This window comes from Mya arenaria, chromosome 6 (assembly GCF_026914265.1).
Source record: "Mya arenaria isolate MELC-2E11 chromosome 6, ASM2691426v1".
Classification (NCBI taxonomy): domain Eukaryota; kingdom Metazoa; phylum Mollusca; class Bivalvia; order Myida; family Myidae; genus Mya; species Mya arenaria.
The window spans coordinates 18,187,901-18,208,743 of record NC_069127.1 but is presented as its reverse complement, the minus strand read 5'-3'; the positions used below and the strand labels follow the sequence as shown (position 1 = coordinate 18,208,743).

At 34.2% G+C, this 20,843-nt stretch overlaps 1 protein-coding gene across 1 annotated transcript; it reads left to right on the top strand.

Annotated features, from left to right (window-relative positions):
- The first annotated feature begins 15,156 nt into the window (after positions 1 to 15,156).
- On the top strand, positions 15,157 to 16,188 carry LOC128237600 (S-antigen protein-like). Its single transcript, XM_052953189.1, has one exon. It carries the CDS (start codon positions 15,157 to 15,159, stop codon positions 16,186 to 16,188), a length of 1,032 nt encoding a protein of 343 aa, XP_052809149.1.
- The last annotated feature ends 4,655 nt before the right edge of the window (positions 16,189 to 20,843 follow it).

Sequence of the window (20,843 nt, the reverse complement as noted above, 5' to 3'; positions counted from 1 at the left end):
CCTAACAATTCTTGATAAACATACCTATTTTTTGTATATATAGTATGTATGCATTGTGTTGTTTGTGGAGTTTTGTGCTGTTCTTCTATGTTTCTTGTTTGTGTGATTTTGTGTTCTATGTCTTTGGCGTTTGCCCAGTGCCACTAAACCAGATTTATGTTTATACTTTTTGCTACTGAGCTTGTTTCTGTAGCTTTTTGCATAAATATTTTAACTTCATATGTTAGAATTTGGAAGGAAGAATACATGTAATTCTAATAATATTAGCCGAAAAACAAACGCAACTGAATAGCAGAATTAAATATCTTTACAAAATTGCCACTTCCTCCAGCTGGAGACATTCTCTAAAATAATGATCAATCGTTGAATAATAAAGCGCTCACAAAATTATTACTGTAGAAATCTACCAAATCAACGATGCTTAGTAAAACCTCATAGTTATCTTAATGAAATCAACGTTTCAAAGAAAACATCAATTGACACTCATGGATCTGTTGTCTACATCAACGTTAAACAGATAAAGATTGAACTGTTGAACTGAAATGCTTCAAAATATTTAATCATTTAACTGTTTATATGACGATTTGATAAGCATGCTAACATTTTTGAATAAGAGAACTCTGTGTTTTCGTTTTTGGAATAAAAACAACAAAAGGGACTAAACATCAGGTACACACACTCGGCAAAAACAGTATTTCCTCAAAACAAACATATATGTTTACGAGTACAGATAAATATACCGCCGCTATTTTTAAACTTACTAGGATTTACGTGGTAGGCAACCCTAGTAAATTTCGATTTGAAAAAAATACCAAAAAACTGTGTCGTTAGTAATGTGATATATCAATATGTACTATTTAATGCGTTGTACACAGCGATGTCAATTTATGTAAGTTTTTGACAATTTTCATATTTTTTTCTTGTAATTGTATCATCTGGCCCCTTTTAACAGGATTAGTACTATTCTTGACGAGAACGTGTACAAATCGTATGTTTTCGAAAAGGCAATTGTATTCATCATCAAATGCGTACGTCAATACATTTGCTTCATTATCATATTTTAAGCAACTAAAGATGCTGTTTAATTAGATAATCTATGTTTATGTTTATCATTATTTATTTTGTTACATTTGAATAAACGGGTAGTCGTCATATCCACATCGAAAAAGAAGAAAAAAAACTCATAAATTATAATTTTTGAATTATTTTGAATACAAAGCACATGCGTCATTGTTGGAATGCATTCACTTGTGTTAAAACGCTTAGCATAACATAACATAACATAAAGTTTATTCTGATGTAAGCATGTACAGCTTATTATCAATCACACAATTTTTCAAATATACATGTATGTAAATGGTATTCAGTCAAACAATAACATAGATAATGATACAAACACAAAAAAACAAAATAACAAGTTACTTGGCATGAGAGTGTATAATGCAAAATATAACATGTCACACAGGAATGTTGATAGCAGAGTTTCTTACTTTATTTGCCTTTATCAGATAAGTTGCTATTTTGTGTAGTATGTGTTTTTTCGTTGTATTCAGCATGTTTACAAATTTGAACATATTCGGTCTTCTCCGATAATACAAAGGAATATATTTTTCAAGGATTTCCCTATATGTTGGGCATATAAGAACGAAATGAAATTCATCATCAATGTCATTATTTCCACAAATATTGCACTTCCGATCACTTCTTGCAATGTTCGTATATCGTCCTTGTTCTACGAATAGTTTGTGTGAAGACAATCTAAGTTTACAAAGCTGTAGAAAATCCCCACAATTCTGAGCAATAATTAAGTATCGAGGAAACATAAGAATCAAATAAATCAAATGTGATATTAATTGGTAAATATAAGTCGATTGTCATATTCCGTAGTGACATAATTGATTTCAATGCCCTACTCGCAATATTATCGATACCTTTACGAAAGGACCCCCCAGAGCTCATAACAAACAACGTATGCGCTGGTGAATTTTCAGGGGGAATATATGACAATGCCATGTACCAGTCCTCATCATTTCCGAAAAAAATGTCTATCTAATTGTATCCAAACAATACAGCCAATATCGTTCTTAATTAATTGAACTCCTTTTCTTATCCTATCATCGATATAAATAATAATGCCCCCACTGGACCTTTTCGCGCGTCGATGTTGGAACTTTCTAAACGAGTGTATAGGATTGCTATATCCTTTTAATCGTATATCTGAACTACTGTTCGTCCATGTTTCTTCAAGGCAAATAATATTATATTGTGAAATAAAGTCTGAGAAATCTTTGCACGACTTTTTTGCTTTGGTTAAACCTTCAACATTCCAGGAAAGTAAACTAATACCACTCCCATGCTGGTCCTAGTGACTGCTTAGGTTTGTTGGCTGTGGGATGAATTCCTCACCGTCGATGATGAGCTTGTCGTATCTAAAGAAAGCCCTTTTCTTATCACGTTAGCACCCTAGGTACGAGCAGGTTCTCATCTATGTCAATACCACAATACAGATTTATTAGAAGGAGAAGGAGTATAAAAACGGATGATTCTTTTTCCATGTTCAGTGTTAACTATTCCTGAAGTATTTTCAACTGTGTTGCTAGTATTTTATGCATCTGCATCCATTTGTATAAACAGTTTAATTTTTTTTAAGGTTATCCAAAATGTTCATTGATTGGTCAATATTCATCCAATGATTATTTTTATCCAATCGAATCATTTAAAAGAGTAAACTAACAAAAATATAACCTGCGGATAACTTATCCTAGTTTTATACAATTAGTTGCTGTTCTTTTGTGCATTTCTGTTAAAGCTTAATAATTCTTCAAATAACAGAAGGATGGCGTACATTAATGAATGTGTCTATTATTCAAACAGTAAACGAATCAAAGTCTGTATTTTCAAACCTGAAGACCAATGCCGTGACGTGAGTATTATATAACAAGAATCCATCTGTCACGCCAATTTGCCAATTTTCTTCAATAAAAATAGTTCTTCATTTCTGGAAAGCAGAATTTGGTAATTTCATGACGTGCATAAATGTTATTATTTATTGTAAAACTGATGTGTCATGGCAAGGCAACACCAGAAATGTTCGTATATTGAGTTTGTTTCCGATTGATCATGGTGATAGACCATTGTGATGTTTTAGGATCTTGTTGGGTCGTATTAGCCAAATATTTCCATTTCTGAGCGTTCGTATATACTCCACGCTTTTTTACTGCCGTTTTCCTTCTACGCTAGACGGTCATACAAACATTTGCAATAAATGTATCATATAAATGCTACCAGATCGTTTGCAATTTATAATTAAAACAGTATTTTGAACGTGGTGTTTAATTGGTGAAAGACTTTTTATTTTTGTATATATAACTCGTTAATAATAATGATAAATATCTAAAATAGTTACAATAATTATTGTGGATTTTATTCAAACATTTATCGGTAAAAAGATTACAATAGGCAAAAGCGCTCCTCATTTGGAATTTATATAAGGGGGGAAGTAACTTGGGTTTCATTCTTTTATAGCAGACAAAAGTCAAGACAGACATACAGACAGATAGCAGTATACATTGGGATATTTTTTAAAATGCCACAACGTCGGTATAATTTAAGGAATTACTTGAAGAACAGTAACAATTGGCAGTGTTCTATAATTCCACATGCTACTAAAATGCACAAGGAATATTTTTGAATTATTATCTGTCAGAGCAAAACCGAGATATTTTACTTAAAAGCTACAGTTCCGACAGTTTGAAATGGTACTTATTCTATCTTGTGGTTGCTCTTATTTCAAATTCCAACCAGTATGGCATTTCTTAACGATCAACTATTTTTCTGCCTTCAAACAAGATGATGCAACACAATGATTCCTTGTGCATTATACCTTTTCTAATACGCATACGGTAAAATCTTCCCCCATCTTCATAAAGGATAACAATAAACAAAATCTTGAGACTGTGTGTCATTTCTCGTCTTTGTGTATCGAGTATTTTTCTACCGTATTCACCCCCGTGCATATATGCAATCTAGTTGCAACCCATATCACATTTACTGCACGGGCATCGCACCAATTTGTAAATGCAACATAGATTCGATTTCTATCACAGAATGGGTGTCGCTTACGATCCAACATTCAATGGAGTTGCAAGCAATATCTCATCGACAACATCGGACTCACATCATTACGCACCCGTACCTGTATATGTACAGTTTATCACATTGATGGCATGGTTGTGATTGCTGGTCTTTTTTGTCTCCAGTAAATTTCTAAAAGTACTCACATCGATGTGTACCTGCAATTTGAGACGCGAGCTATATCACATGCAACAACACCATTAAGAACACCTCGGCCATTTTAAGCGAAAACAACCTCGGATGTATACTGGTACATCAGTTGGAGTAGTTCGTAAAAATGAATTATATCATTGATTATTTGTAGTGCAGTTGAATATATTGATCTAAGTTTACATTGATGGCCAGTGAAGTGTATTATTGCAAACATTATTAAGATTCACAAGAGTTAAGTTATAAAGTTTAATTGTTAAATAAAATAACTACGCGATCTACTTGCAGCGGACTTGTACCGCTATTTGTATATGTAAACCGTTGAAATACATCCGAGGTTGTTTTACGATAAAAATGGCCAAGGAGTTCCGAATGTGACAACATGGGACTCTGATATATGCGTACATGCATTACACATGCAAGTTTTACAGTAGTGACAACATGGCACTAAATTCCGTACGTACCTAAACTATAGGTGAACATTATATCACATTGCCTTCATGGAACTCACATTAGTACTTACTAACAAGATAGTTTAAAGGTGTATAACATTGACCGCAAAGGATTCACATCCATACACACGTGCACTTAAGATTCAGTTGTACATTATATTGAAACCATGTTACTTCCCTCAGAACGTACCTTTAATCCATCTTAGAACACATTGAGAGAATGTGATTCACATCCGTGTTATTCTATGTAATCATATCTTATTAATATGGGAGCCACCTCCGTACGTGCCTACAATTCAGTTGCAAGTGATAACATCTCGACAGCATGGGGCACACCATTATACATACATGTACTTACAAGTTTGATGCAAGTGGCATGAGGCTCACTTTCGAACGTAACGACATAGTACACGGGAGTTACATAGTGAACGAAGAATAGTTTTCTCTCCGTTCTCAGTCGTTTGACATGCAGATTACATGGGCGTTACTCAAGATACTAATCAGTATAACCAATAATTTACGAATTTGTAAAATTGCATTTGACCTGATATTTTTCATCCATTTAGTAGGAGATACACATCAAGTTCGAATCGAATCAATAATTGTATATAACAACTGTTTTAGATTTATGAATTAATATGCGAGATATGACCTTTTATCTCAATGTTATGTTTGTTTTCGTTTTGATGTAGACAATTCGCTTAGAATGTTATTCAGGAAAAAGGGGAAAGTCATGAGAAAAACAAAAACAAATGCGAACTCAAGGATACAAACAACATGCTCTCTGTTAGCAAACATACATACTCTTTTATTGTATTAAAGGGACTAGACACCAGATGATAACATTGAAACAAAAAGTTGTATTCAAAAACTTTGATATCGTTGTGTACAATGCATTGAATCTTACTAACTGATGTATTACATTGCTTGAGACACATGTATCTTTTGAAGTGTTTGCGTATTTTTCTATTTCGAAATATACTGGGAAAAGAAATGTATCTGTACATGTATCTTTTGAAGTGTTTGCGTATTTTTCTATTTCGAAATATACTGGGAAAAGAAATGTATCTGTACATGTATCTTTTGAAGTGTTTGCGTATTTTTCTATTTCGAAATATACTGGGAAAAGAAATATATCTGTACATGTATCTTTTGAAGTGTTTGCGTATTTTTCTATTTCGAAATATACTGGGAAAAGAAATGTATCTGTACTTATCCCGTAACTTTTACATGCTAAATATACACTCTAAACTGGTAAACTATTATGCGCTATTTTAAACGGGTAAACTCATCTGAGACCGCGACAAAATGTCATTTTAATCATGTTAAATTGTAACTCGTATTGACACTTCCTTGCTTGCTTTTATGAAAATTATGTATTCGCCGATTGGGGTACTAGCCCCTTTTAACATTAACCAGTATACATTGTTGAAAAGTTTAAATCAGTTTTAAAGGAGATCAAATGAGACATTGGTCCAATTTTTTATATACAACTCTGGTGCTTTAAGATACAAAAAAGACAAATCCTGGTATATGTTGCTACAATCAGTATTGTTTTGTGTAGATTTCGGTCAATTTGTTTAAGTTTGTAGTTTTACGTAAAATGTTTTTAATTTTCTAAGTGCGGAGCTGCTAGACGCCAGCTTCACAACTTATCGGTGGTGCAAAGAAAATGAGCTGTCGACGCCTCCATGGTGCAGGTATGTTTTGTTTTCATTTGTAAACATGCAAGTATGATTTATATTTCATCTGTTATTTTATTAAATGGACATTTTTAGAAAGTCGGAGAATGTGATACCGTGTAGGACCACTTTTACTTGGTTTAGGTTGGCTACGCTTTTTATTCATTATTGTGCGAAGTTTTGTGTCAAGAGCCTCTTCTTCCGATTCGGACTTGTGCATACTTTGAGGTATGTAAGCATTTGAACTACACTTCGGTGCGTAGACACACCGTTAGAACATTTTGATGCATGCAAATAGTGTTTTTATGTAAATGAAGTACGCTGATAGCTATCAAAACATTCCAACTCATCTTAAAAAGGAAATAAACAGATATTTATTAATGTGGTGGCGATGTTGCTTTAGTGATGGCGCTTTGGTGTAGTTGTGGCGCTGCCGAATGTGTTTTACGCTGAAAGTGAAAGTTGTTATCATATATATCAGACTCTCTAAACATTATGAAAAACTGGCAAATATATGTTTTGTTCCTCATAGGCCTTTACACATTTTCACGACGCGGACAACATAGATTGCGCCTGGCAACATGATTTATATGTGACTGCCGTATACGGACTGCAGTTTCAGCTAGATATATTAGAGAACTGACCCATTTTAGAATATTATGTATGTAATGCAAAAAGTAATATATTATGTAGAACTTGGTTCCGAAGAATACAATGAACTAAATGCAAAAAGATTTTATAGTCTAATAACATTATGGTAGTGTATTTTATACATATATATGTATGGTGCATTTGTAATTATACGAGTACATAGTTACATACGGAATAAAGAAAACAAAACATTTGAAAAGCGTTGCCTAACCTTAACAGCGTGGATACGTAAATTTACTAACATTATCATCAAATATTTAGATTTACCACAACTCGTGTATAGAACGTTTTTGTTCCTTTATTTTCAGCTTTAATGATACATCAATTTTCATGTTTTGCTTATTTCGCTCCGTTATTTGTTTCTAGTCAAATCTTCGTGCATATTTAATGAGAGTTTACACCATCCCATCTTGGGTATTATAAAATTTGAGAAAGGCAGAACTACGACCGAGAAAGTTCCACACTAGGTCTCATTCTACGTGGTTATTGTCTGCATAGTATCTGGCCTGTTAATGATGCGATCCATTCCGACCGCTGTACAAAAAATGGACTTGCGAAGGAACAGAAAACATATCTTTGCTGGCGCTATCCAAATTATCCTGAAATAACTTACAGCTTTAGAGTATATGAAATTGCTCCGACGACAAAACTTTTTATTAAAAAACAAAATTGTAATTGTTAAAACTTATATTCTATTAAACGAAGAATTTTAGTTGACTTGTATTTTAAACTCGGATCATAATGTACCACTTTACCAGACATATCATGAATGTATGGTCATCTGTGGAGCTTTCCCTCTTCTATTTTCTGTTCTAAATTGTTAACGTGTACTTTATGGATTTATCGGTGATAAAGTTATAGTCTTATTATTGTAGAATTTCTCGACATATCAAAGAGATACTGTAAAATGGTTAATGATTGATAATGCATTAAAATACATTCCAAATTTACAGAATTTCTTATAATGTACAAAATTTTGTCTAATTTAGAAAGCTTTTTGACCGAAATACATATGAATACGAATACGAAGTATATGATATTATTGTAGTGTTTAAACTTTTATCATAAGATTAATACTTTATATGACATTAGCAAAATGTGATCAACTAATACGTACATACTGTGAAATCATTAATGTTCGTGGGGCATTAATGTTCGTGGTTTTCGTGGGTTAGGTGATCCACGAATTCAAGATCCCACGAAAAAAGACCCTTTATTCACTTTTTCAATTACCATGTTATGTACATACTCTAGTTTACTTGTCGTACCACTTTAGAGAGTGTCATAAACCGATTGCCGTAGAAGACGGAAATCGCAGGCCAGCGCGTGGGGATAATGCAGACGATCTAGGACGATCGCAGTTTCGATTTATTTTTTATTAAATGAAAAACCACGAATTCAAGTACTCACGAAATTGTTAATTTTAGGCAAACCACGAAATATTATGCCAACGAATATAAATGATTTCACAGCAGTTCCTGACTCGTGAGAACATGGGCATGTACCTGCATGCACACTTAATATGAAGCTCAATCGGAAATAGACTACACTCGATAACTACGTGAATAAGCAAAATGATATACATATATCATGTCCATCTGTTTATCCAACGTTTTCATGTCACTAGTACAATCTTTCCATTTGAACAACACTTGTGAATATTTATATCCGGATGGCTCTGATTCATTTCAACTGTAAATGCAATGCAATAGTTTGCTTTAGACACAAAACAAACAAATATTTAATACTAAATACAATGTTGGTTGTATCAGATGGGTTATCGTTAGTTTGAATGATAGCAAGAATGAATCTCCTTTCCACATGTCTTAAAAAACAGTTAGAACACTGAACGGTTAAATACATGCCTGACTATCATTAGCAATACTGATATGATTTACGATGGCTAATTGGCAGTGTTGTAAACATGGTGCATTTGTTATTGCTCATACACGACTCATAAAAGCAGGCGCTGCGACAAGGAAGGAGCTAGCTTTACAGAATTTATGGCTGGCACGAACAAATGCATCGTACAGTATACAGTTGCATGGACATTTGTGTAACAGTCAAACTGTTGGCCAGTGGTGGAGGGAATGACTTCTGAACAGTTCTCTCGAGGCCGATAGGCCTAGGGCAACAGTTCGGAATGTCATCCTGGACATCGAGGGACAACAGTTTTGGCTGTTTCACAAAAGCACATGCAACAAATGTTTTATAACCTGATAATATATTTTTGTTCAAACACAAAAAGATATATACTAATAATTCTAAAGCAAATAAATTGAAGTTTATATAGACGATTTAGCGCTTGAAATGTTTTCAGTATTCTCCGTGAACTAGTTAAAATTACAAAACCAATACCGGAAATTAACGAGTTTAAACGTTCTGCAGTTTAATTTAAGAACCTTGGTAACACCCATGACGTACCTATGACGTAGCCTCACGCGCGGATAACAGTTCATACTGTTTTCCGGTCAACAGTTCATAACATTGTAATGTTGTCGAATGATAACTGTTTGTAAACAGTCGAAGATGGTGCATTACATTTATATATGGCATCGGGTAATAATTGGCCATGTTGCCTTGGCTTGATTCATTCGTTTGCAGATGGTCTGTATTCGTTCGTGGAGGTATTGATGAAGTTAGTTTGCTGCGTGTGTGGTCTGTTTTTTCGTTTGTTTACCTCGTTCACTGTCGTTGGTGCCCTAACCTTGTTTCTCTAAATATGGTTTAATTTGAATTACTGAGCTTGTCCCTGTAGTTTATATTGTATTATGATGGTAAATTGGCGGTATCTGACATTTTGGTAGGGCTTAAAGACGACGCCATGCGACAGGCGCCGATACAAGGAAGTAGCTAGCGTTTCAGAAGCCATTGTTTGCACAAACATCAGAATGACTGCATCGTCCCTTTTATGAGTTGGCACTGTTGCATCGGCTTGATTCATTGGTTTGCAGGGATGTATCCGGCCCCAATTTCTCGAAACTTCTTAAGTTTGACAGGCTTAAGTGGCTTATTTCAATTAGCCAAATTACATACTGAAAATGGATTTTGATACATGAAAAATGGTTTATTCTGATAATAATACAGATTATTCCTACATAATTTCTAAAAATTATTGAAAAAGTTAATATAACACATTTTATAGAACAACAAAAATAGTGAGATTAGCTTAATCCTGTTATAAGGGACTTAAGAAGTTTCGAGAAATTGGAGCCCGGTCTCGAGTAATTGATTAATCTAGTTCGATGCGTGTCTTTCGTTCAGTGTATCCGGTCTCGAGTAATTGATTAATCTAGTTCGATGCGTGTCTTTTGTTCAGTGTATCCAGTCTCGAGTAATTGATTAATCTAGTTTGATGCGTGTCTTTCGTTCAGTGTATCCGGTCTCGAGTAATTGTTTAATCCAGTTCGATGCGTGTCTTTCGTTCAGTGTATCCGGTCTCGAGTAATTGATTAATCTAGTTCGATGCGTGTCTTTCGTTCAGTGTATCCGGTCTCGAGTAATTGATTAATCCAGTTCGATGCGTGTCTTTCGTTCAGTGTATCCGGTCTCGAGTAATTGATTAATTCAGTTCGATGCGTGTCTTTCGTTCAGTGTATCCGGTCTCGAGTAATTGATTAATCCAGTTCGATGCGTGTCTTTCGTTCAGTGTATCCTGTCTCGAGTAATTGATCAATCCAGTTCGATGCGTGTCTTTCGTTCAGTGTATCCGGTCTCGAGTAATTGATTAATCCAGTTCGATGGGTGTCTTTCGTTCAGTGTCGTTTGGACCTTGACTTAGTTTTCAGAACAGGGTTTAGATTTCAATTTTGACCCTAAAGTAGCTATCGTACTATTGAATCACAATTTAGATACTAACAATTTGAACAACTGTCAATCCAATTAAAAAGGAATTACAGTCGATACGTTACAGGAGGACGAACATATGAATACAATGGTGATCTCACATTTGACATATAAGAATTATTATGACTTTCATAACAGCATAGAATTATTGACTAAATATGGACATGTAAAAATCAATACTGTATTGAATAACATACATGTTTAACTTGCATAAGTTGCTAAACAGAACATCATTCTTGTACACATTAATTCAGCATTCTTATTTAAAGTAATATTATCATTATATTTATTGTCTTTCTTAAGGGACATATAACAATAACTTGTATTCAGAACAAGTAAAGATCTAATAGGTTAAATTAACTATTACCACAGAAAAAAGTAGTACATAGAGTAAAGCAGAAACAATTTTGAATAAATTACAAATATACTCCCCTGGAAAGGCCCAACTTTAATAAAAACCGAAATTTTCACCAAAAATATGTAACAATTTAAGTGAAGTTTTGAGATTTATCATACTGTAAATTAGGTTTTAAAATTGTTCTTGAATTGATCGCATACATGCCGTTATTTGAATATATGCCCTAATGTGTACCACCGTGTTTAAAACAAAGTACGAGTGGTTTCTCACTAATGTCGGTATATATTGATTACACAAATAAAGCAAGCGGATGCTCCTCCTCAGTTGTTTAAGTGTAAGATTCTGTTTCCTTGGACAAAGGCAAATGAAAATAAGGAAAGTTTTCGTGTATAAATAGATTAGTCTATAGAAAATCATGAATGTCTGTATTAGAGATATCGAACCTAAAGCCCAAATGTCGTGACTTCTGTATCATATTGTGAGAAAACATCTCTCACAAATATTTCCCAATATTCTCCAATAAAAAGAGTCTGCACTTTTGGTGAATTTTGTAAAAGCGTTATTATTTATTGTAAAATTGATGTGAAATGGCAACAGAGTCATAACGCACAACTAGAATTATTCTTATATTGGATTTGTTTCCGATGAATCTTGGAGATAGACCATTGCTCTGTCTGGGCTATTGATGGCTCGTATTAGCCGCATTGTTCCATTTGTACACGGCCGTATGCTTTTCCAAGGATTTTAACTGTCTTTTATACGTATGCTAGACTGCCATACAAACGTTTACATACGTTTGCTATACGAATGAATGACACTTAAAATGTATTTGTTCGAAGGTTAAATAATGTACATACGTTAGTGATACAAATTTGTGCGTATGAATGTCACTTAAAATCTATGTACTCGAATTATATATATTGTTACTCCATATTGTTATGAGTACGGCAGTCCTGTTTATTTCGGATCATCCATCGTACCATATTTCAAAATTATATTAAACTTTGAATACATGTACATTTATAATGTCATATAAATAATGCTTTAAGATAATTGTCTAAATATTTATTTACAATGCTATATTAAGGCTATTTGTCAGTATTGATGTAGTTGCTTCGTAGTCCTATATGAAATAATCACGAAATATTTTGTTTTGTATATTATGTTCTTGTCAAAAGTATATGTTTTTGAGACATTTACAACTTGTGTATATCTCATTCTAACTGTTTTGTTCATGGCCAAACACTTATGAACTGCCGATATTGCCAATTAAACTCGATAAAACTTGATTAAGTGAAAATTATTAAAACATTGAAACACTTTAAAACATTTGAGAAACCTCGTTACCGCAAAACACCCTACGCTCGAGTTGGGATGAACATATCTTACACTCTCGGCCATGGAAGATTCTTAAAGTCCCAACATTCCGTATTATAGAGTGGTATATGGATGTTTAAATTAACCACAGTTGCAACCATTTTCATAATAAATTATTTCGTTATGAATTCGAAATACACCATTGTCATTAATTATACAGTACCTGAGTCCACAGTAAATCATATGGTATTCTACATTCATTCAAGTTGCCTTTACGATCAATTGTAGTTGAACAATTTAAGTAATACATAGCCTTGTTCTACCTATATGTATGTTGTTCTAATGCAATTTCAAAGATTTACAGTGAGCCGTTAATGAAGCTGACCCATACCATACATTGCAAAACACACCTACACACAACTAGTTTAAAGGGTCATATTCAGTGAAACAATGATAGTATAATAAGTATTTAAGAAACAGTTACATATCCTGGTTAGAGTTTCTTAGTTCATTGCATGAGTCTGCAAATAAATGAGTCTTTTTGTATGTTGTGTAAGTTTGTTTTGGTGATTGTATATGTGTATGTGAAGTTAATGTGTTTGTGCCTCTAGTTCATTGCCTTTTCGGCTATTGCCTTGTGTTTATTTTTGTATTTTCGACTTCTTGGCTTATCTCTGTATTTTTCATTGTTATATTGATTGATAAAATCCATTCACAAGGGTTACAGCAGGTCAATTGTTTGTGCACTGTTTATAGGATAATTGAGAATTAGGGCCGTGTTCAACTATTCTGCTGCGCTGGTTACTCTTTGACATGTTCATTTTCGGAAGGCTATAACAATGCCTTTCAAACAGTTCAGCAATTATAAATGTTCACTATTTCCTCACCAACCGATTTTCAAAGAAAATACCACAAAATCACAGAGCAGCTAACTGCCAGAAATAACATGAAAACCATTGAAAACATAATAACATTGTAAATAATGAGATTTATTACCTTCAATTTGTTGATTAAGTGATGAAAACACAAATCTATTTTAGCAAGGCGGTCTTTCCTTTAGAAACGGATTTATCGTTCTTTGTCTCTAGTTGGGTTAATTTTACATGTATACAGCTAGACATGTATAAATTTCGGACGCATTTAACCATATGTGCGTAGATTTAAAAAAAACGTGTCGCAATATCAAACATATCTAGAAGAAAAGTTTATATTTGAACCATGCTAAGGTGTTAACTATAACACCTATAGGACAGTTATAACTAATCCAGATTATACATTGAGTTTGCATTAAAATCGAAAGAAAACATGTTTGGAGGTTCTTTACGATCTGTCTCGCCGACAAAGGATGTCACGCAATTTAATGGTTCAAAGAATTAATCCTTTTTAAGACTCCTCTGGTGAAAGTTTCCCACATCTTCTAGAGCAACGTCATTACATTTACAAAAAAACAAGACTTTAAAACTGGGTGACATATCCCGGTATTTTGTCTCCAGTCTATTTCCGTTACGACTTACCTAAAGACGTACCTACAGTATGGAAGTTATATCACTTTGACAACATAGAACTCATCGCATTACGGCACTACACTATGGAAGTTATATCACTTTGACAACATGAAACTCATCGCATTACGGCACTACACTATGGAAGTTATATCACTTTGACAACATGAAACTCATCGCATGACGTCACTACAATATGGAAGTTATATCACTTTGACAACATGAAACTCATCGCATGACGTCACTACAATATGGAAGTTATATCACTTTGACAACATGAAACTCATCGCATGACGTCACTACAATATGGAAGTTATATTACTTTGACAACATGAAACTCATCGCATGACGTCACTACAATATGGAAGTTATATCACTTTGACAACATGAAACTCATCGCATGACGTCACTACAATATGGAAGTTATATCAGCGTGACAACATGAAACTCATCGCATGATGTCACTACAATATGGAAGTTTTATCACTTTGACAACATGAATCTCATCATATGACGTCACTACAATATGGAAGTTGTATCACCGTGACAACATGGAACTCATCATATGACGTCACTACAATATGGAAGTTGTATCACCGTGACAACATGGAACTCATCGCATGACGTCACTACAATATGGAAGTTGTATCACCGTGACAACATGGAACTCATCGCATGACGTCACTACAATATGGAAGTTGTATCACCGAGACAACATGGAACTCATCGTATGACGTCATTACAATATGGGAGTTTCATCACTTTGACAAAATGGAACTCATCGCATGACTTCACTACAATATGGAAGTTATATCACTTTGACAAAATAGAAACGTGTTTCTTTTATTATACATAGGTGTTTATCAATACTGATATGTTTAAACAATATTTTGCGAACGCGTTACGTTTTCTTTGCAAAGTGCACTAGAATCCATTAGTACAAGTTAGCCATCAAGTTCGTGATTACTTTACATATTACAATTGCTTTAGATGAATGAATTCAGATGCGGTAAAGTATGGGGTAAAGGATGGGGTAAAGTATGGGGTAAAGGATGGGGTAAAGGATGGGGGTAAATGATGGGGTAAAGTATGCGGTAAAGGATGGGGTAAATGATGGGGTAAAGTATGCGGTAAAGGATGGGGTAAAGGATAGGGTAAAGGATGGGGTAAAGTATGGGGTAAAGGATGGGGTTAAGGATGGGGTAAAGGATGGGGTAAAGGATGGGGTAAAGTATGGGGTAAAGGATGGGGTAAAGTATGCGGTAAAGGATGGGGTAAAGGATGGGGTAAAGGATAGGGTAAAGGATGGGGTAAAGGATGGGGTAAAGGATAGGGTAAAGGATGGGGTAAAGGATGGGGTAAAGGATGGGGTAAAGGATGGGGTAAAGGATGGGGTAAATGATGGGGTAAAGTATGCGGTAAAGGATGGGGTAAAGGATAGGGTAAAGGATGGGGTAAAGGATGGGGTAAATGATGGGGTAAAGTATGCGGTAAAGGATGGGGTAAAGGATAGGGTAAAGGATGGGGTAAAGGATGGGGTAAAAGATGGGGTAAAGGATGGGATAAAGTATGGGGTAAAGGATGGGGTAAAGGATGGGGTAAAGTATGGGGTAAAGGATGGGGTAAAGGATGGGGTAAAGGATGGGGTAAAGGATGGGGTAAAGGATGGGGTAAAGTATGGGGTAAAGGATGGGGTAAAGGATGGGGTAAAGTATGGGGTAAAGGATGAGGTAAAGGATGGGGTAAAGGATGGGGTAAAGGATGGGGTAAAGTATGCGGTAAAGGATGGGGTAAAGGATGGGGTAAAGGATGGGGTAAAGGATGGGGTAAAGGATGGGGTAAAGTATGGGGTAAAGGATGGGGTAAAGTATGGGGTAAAGGATGGGGTAAAGGATGGGGTAAAGTATGGGGTAAAGGATGGGGTAAAGTATGGGGTAAAGGATGGGGTAAAGGATGGGGTAAAGGATGGGGTAAAGTATGGAGTAAAGGATGGGGTAAAGGATGGGGTAAAGGATGGGGTAAAGTATGATTGTTATGTGTGTTGTCGTTTTGATGTAGAAAATCCACTTGGAATGGAATTCAGACGGTGCGAATAAAGCAAATTGTTTATTTTTACAAAATGTATTTGAAATAAGTAGAGCAAAAAATTGTAAATCTAGATCCGACATCCGTAAGTTCGCAAAATATCTTCACGGAGTCTTGTATTATGTATATATACAGAATTTAATCCACATGAAACACTAAACACACTTTAAGAGCACTGTTTAGGTACAACATCACTTTAGGAATAAATCCCCCAAAAAGGTTCGAATGTAAGCGTCACATAATAATTTAAATAAGTCCAAGAGTCGAGAAATGAATAATCTAACACTATTTTACTCTTACTAGTGAAACTTTAAAAGACATTTTGAGTTTTCCCTAAAGGCAATTGATCAGAGAAGTTGCCCTAATGTACCAAATGAAAATGTTCCAGAACAAACTACAAAAGTGTTCTCTCAAAGTCTATAAGAATTTTCTTTTTAATATTCTAAACTTTCTTGAAATGGAATAAATTGAACATTCTAGACCACTCTCAACAAATCCTGATACATGCATTCTAAAAATATATACTTGGGGAAACATACTTAAAGTTTAATGAATCTTTGTCACCTTACAGTGAACCCTGAGTATTATATAATTAAGAACTTTGTTAAAAGAACATTTACATGTAACAAATGATACACTCATCTCTTTATTTTGCCTGTTTCGTTCCGTTATTTGTTTCTAGTCATGTCTTCGTGAATATTTAATGTTAGTTGACACCCTGCCTTTCTGAGTACTATAAAATTCGGGAAACGCAGGAACATTACCGAGAAGTACCACACTAGTTGCCACTTTACGAGGTAATTGTTTGCATATTATATGGATCTTTAATGTTTCGATCCATTCCGACCGGTCGCCCAATATAGGATAAGCGAGTGAATAATTACCCAGCTTTCCTGGCGTTATCAACACTATCCTGTAACAAACTACAGCTAGAGATCATGAGATTGCTTCAACGACATAAATTTTAATAAGTAAGTAAAAATTGTCATAGTTAATAATCTCTTAAACGAACGGAGTTTAATCGATCAGAGTCTAAAAACTACAACCATTGTAATGCTCGACCTGACAAATAAAAGTGTGTGCGGTCATGGGGAGCTTTACTTCTTCAATTTATAAAATAAATAATTATTTACAAATCCTTTATAGATTTAGGTGAAGGTATAGTCGTGTATAGTAGTATTTCTCTAGCGTAGTAAAGAGATACTCATGCTTAAAGATAAAGATAAATGTATACATTTAAATGCATACGAAGTTTACAAGATTTGTTATAACGTTTCTTATTGAAAAGACTCCCTGAATCGAAACTTTGACCAATACTTAGCGTTCCTTGAATTTCTTGTGTTATATCTAAAATGCTATCAATATAGCGTTCCTTGAATTTCTTGTGTTATATCTAAAATGCTATCAATATAGCGTTCCTTGAATTTCTTGTGTTATATCTAAAATGCTATCAATAAAGCGTTCCTTGAATTTCTTGTGTTATATCTAAAATGCTATCAATAAAGCGTTCCTTGAATTTCTTGTGTTATATCTAAAATGCTATCAATATGGCGTTCCTTGAATTTCTTGTGTTATATCTAAAATGCTATCAATATGGCGTTCCTTGAATTTCTTGTGTTATATCTAAAATGCTATCAATATGGCGTTCCTTGAATTTCTTGTGTTATATCTAAAATGCTATCAATATAGCGTTCCTTGAATTTCTTGTGTTATATCTAAAATGCTATCAATATAGCGTTCCTTGAATTTCTTGTGTTATATCTAAAATGCTATCAATAAAGCGTTCCTTGAATTTCTTGTGTTATATCTAAAATGCTATCAATATAGTGTTCCTTGAATTTCTTGTGTTATATCTAAAATGCTATCAATATAGCGTTCCTTGAATTTCTTGTGTTATATCTAAAATGCTATCAATATGGCACTGGTATTGTTGAATACACCGATACATGTTGTTTGTTTACTATCATGCTTAGTCCTGTAGTCATTACCGACAAATATCAAGGTTTTCCACCTAAGGTATCCGCTATACAAATGAAGCTGTTTTTATTAAGCGACATTGGCAATAGTTGTAAACGTTGATGCCGAGTGATTCCATGTTATTATGGTACAATTTGAAAGAGTATTGCTTGCTGATTATTAACAAATATAAACAATGCATTATTGATAAAAGAATCGTGGCTACAACCGATTTAGCAATATTCCAAGACCAAAATCTGTACCAGTTCTATACATTCTTTCTCCCCACAGTAAGTCATTTAAAATGACAGAAAAATAAATTTGATTCAGTATTTATCCAAAAGTCTTACAATTGAACATCGGATACCGTTTGCACAATCGTTTAAACCGGTTCAGAAATTCTTGAAAAGGGGGATATTATGACAGATATCAGCATTTCAAGTCATGATTTCAGGGCTTCTCTCTGTAATTTCTTTTGGATTATTAAGACTATACTGGTTGTTAATAATACCCTTTTCAACGGAAATCCAAATGATTTGGTCCGAGTTTTCTGTTAAGAAGCAGATGACAAAAACAGTAAAATGTTTTCCATAAAAAAGTATCTAGTTTTAGAAAGATAAGTATGTTTATATGTTTGATATTGTAGACTGTATAACAAATATTTAATCTTTTGTTCAATTATTAATTTCTTAAATGTTCCATATCAAAATTATGTAGGGCAATATCGTTTACGTAACCTGTTAATTTTTGGACAAATACTTATGCCCTGTTGTTACAATAGTTAATCGAAAATGGATGAACTATTGTGTTACGCTTATTTCACTCAGCATTTACTTTGAACAGAAGTAGTTCGAGCGTTGAGAATGAATTAACCTTCCCCTGTGGCTTCCTGGCTGCCTCGAGTAGTAATTACCTAGGGACGCTTCCATCCCTAGCCGTCAGCGAGTTGTATAAGCAGGACGGAATGTGAGGCTTCCTTGGCAGCCGAGATATTCGTGCCAGCCATAAATTCTTGAAAGCTAGCTCCTTCCTTGTCGCGGCGCCTATTGTTATGAGTCGTGTACGAGCAATAACAAATGCACCTTGTTTTAAACACTGCCAATTTACAATCATAAGTCATATTAACTCTTGTTTATGATGTTTTACCCAAACATTAATGTCAGACTGGGATGTAAGACTCCTAAAGTTCATGTGTTCTTACAATAAGAAATGGTAATTTGTAATGCCTTTTCCGACAGTACATTGCCAGACTACGTAGAGGTGATGAGTTTGCATCCTTTTTATTGTTGAACTGTTTTACGTCATATCAACCTGACCGTGTAAATTCATTCAAAAATGCACTTCCGTTAACAAATACATGCTTTGGAAAATAACTGTTAACGAACTAATACAATTAAAAAAGTATTTATCGTCGATACGTTAAATGACATATATATATATATATATATATATATATATATATATATATATATATATATATATATATATATATATATATATATATATATATATATATATATATATATACGACATAAATACGGACGGAGATCATCAGCATGATAATATTGGCAGCAGCAGTTATCTTTTGTACACTTTGAGGTGGCTTTCTTATCAAAGATATTACGACACAATTTCGTAACACCAAGGCTTTCAGTTAAATATCTAACGAGTGTCACAAAATGAAATGGAAAGTTTTACTTGTAAACTCATTAAACTTGCCAAAACAACCCAATTAACTTCTTAGTTTCGAACTGCTCAGGCATATTTGAAAAGGCGATTATTGAATACGTGTGTTAATGAGGTGAACCAGCTTACAAAGAAAACTGTTAAAAAGTAATATTCATAATATTTCTTTACTTTCTAAAAGGACACCAAAAAGTACGTGCAATGATTAATAGTCAGAATAAGTAGTCAGTACATGTTAACAATTCTGTAACAAATGTAGAAAGTTCTTTATTGAGAACTGAGAATGCTCCGACTTAAACGAATTTTAAACTAAAAAACATGCATCAATTCAAGTGAAGCTATGACATTCATTACAAACACTTGTAATAGATGACACAAAAAATTGAATCCTTATGAAATTAGTTCCATTTTTAAAACCATATAATTGTTTACTTTTTAATCAGGAACAAACCTTTTGCAAAATGTATGTTTTAGTCCTATACATGAGCTGACCGATATAACGAACGTTATCGCGATATATATGTGAACTGTATTTGTTTAGTGTATGTCTCTTGCTTATTGTTGCCGTGTATGTCTCTTGCTAATTGTTGCCGTGTATGTCTCTTGCTAATTGTTGCCGTGTATGTCTCTTGCTAATTGTTGCCGTGTATATCTCTTGCTTATTGTTACCGTGTATATCTCTTGCTAACTGTTGCCGTGTATATCTCTTGCTTATTGTTGCCGTGTATGTCTCTTGCTAATTGTTGCCGTGTATGTCTCTTGCTAATTGTTGCCGTGTATGTCTCTTGCTAATTGTTGCCGTGTATGTCTCTTGCTAATTGTTGCCGTGTATGTCTCTTGCTAATTGTTGCCATGGATGTCTCTTGCTTATTGTTGTCGTGTATGTCTCTTGCTTATTGTTACCGTGTATGTCTCTTGCTAATTGTTGCCGTTTATGTCTCTTGCTAATTGTTGCCGTGTATGTCTCTTGCTAATTGTTGCCGTGTATGTCTCTTGCTAATTGTTGCCGTGTATGTCTCTTGCT

Bases quoted from the DNA above. Each gene is read 5' to 3' on its own strand.
- LOC128237600 (XM_052953189.1), top strand. From the start codon at position 15,157: ATGGGGGTAAATGATGGGGTAAAGTATGCGGTAAAGGATGGGGTAAAT.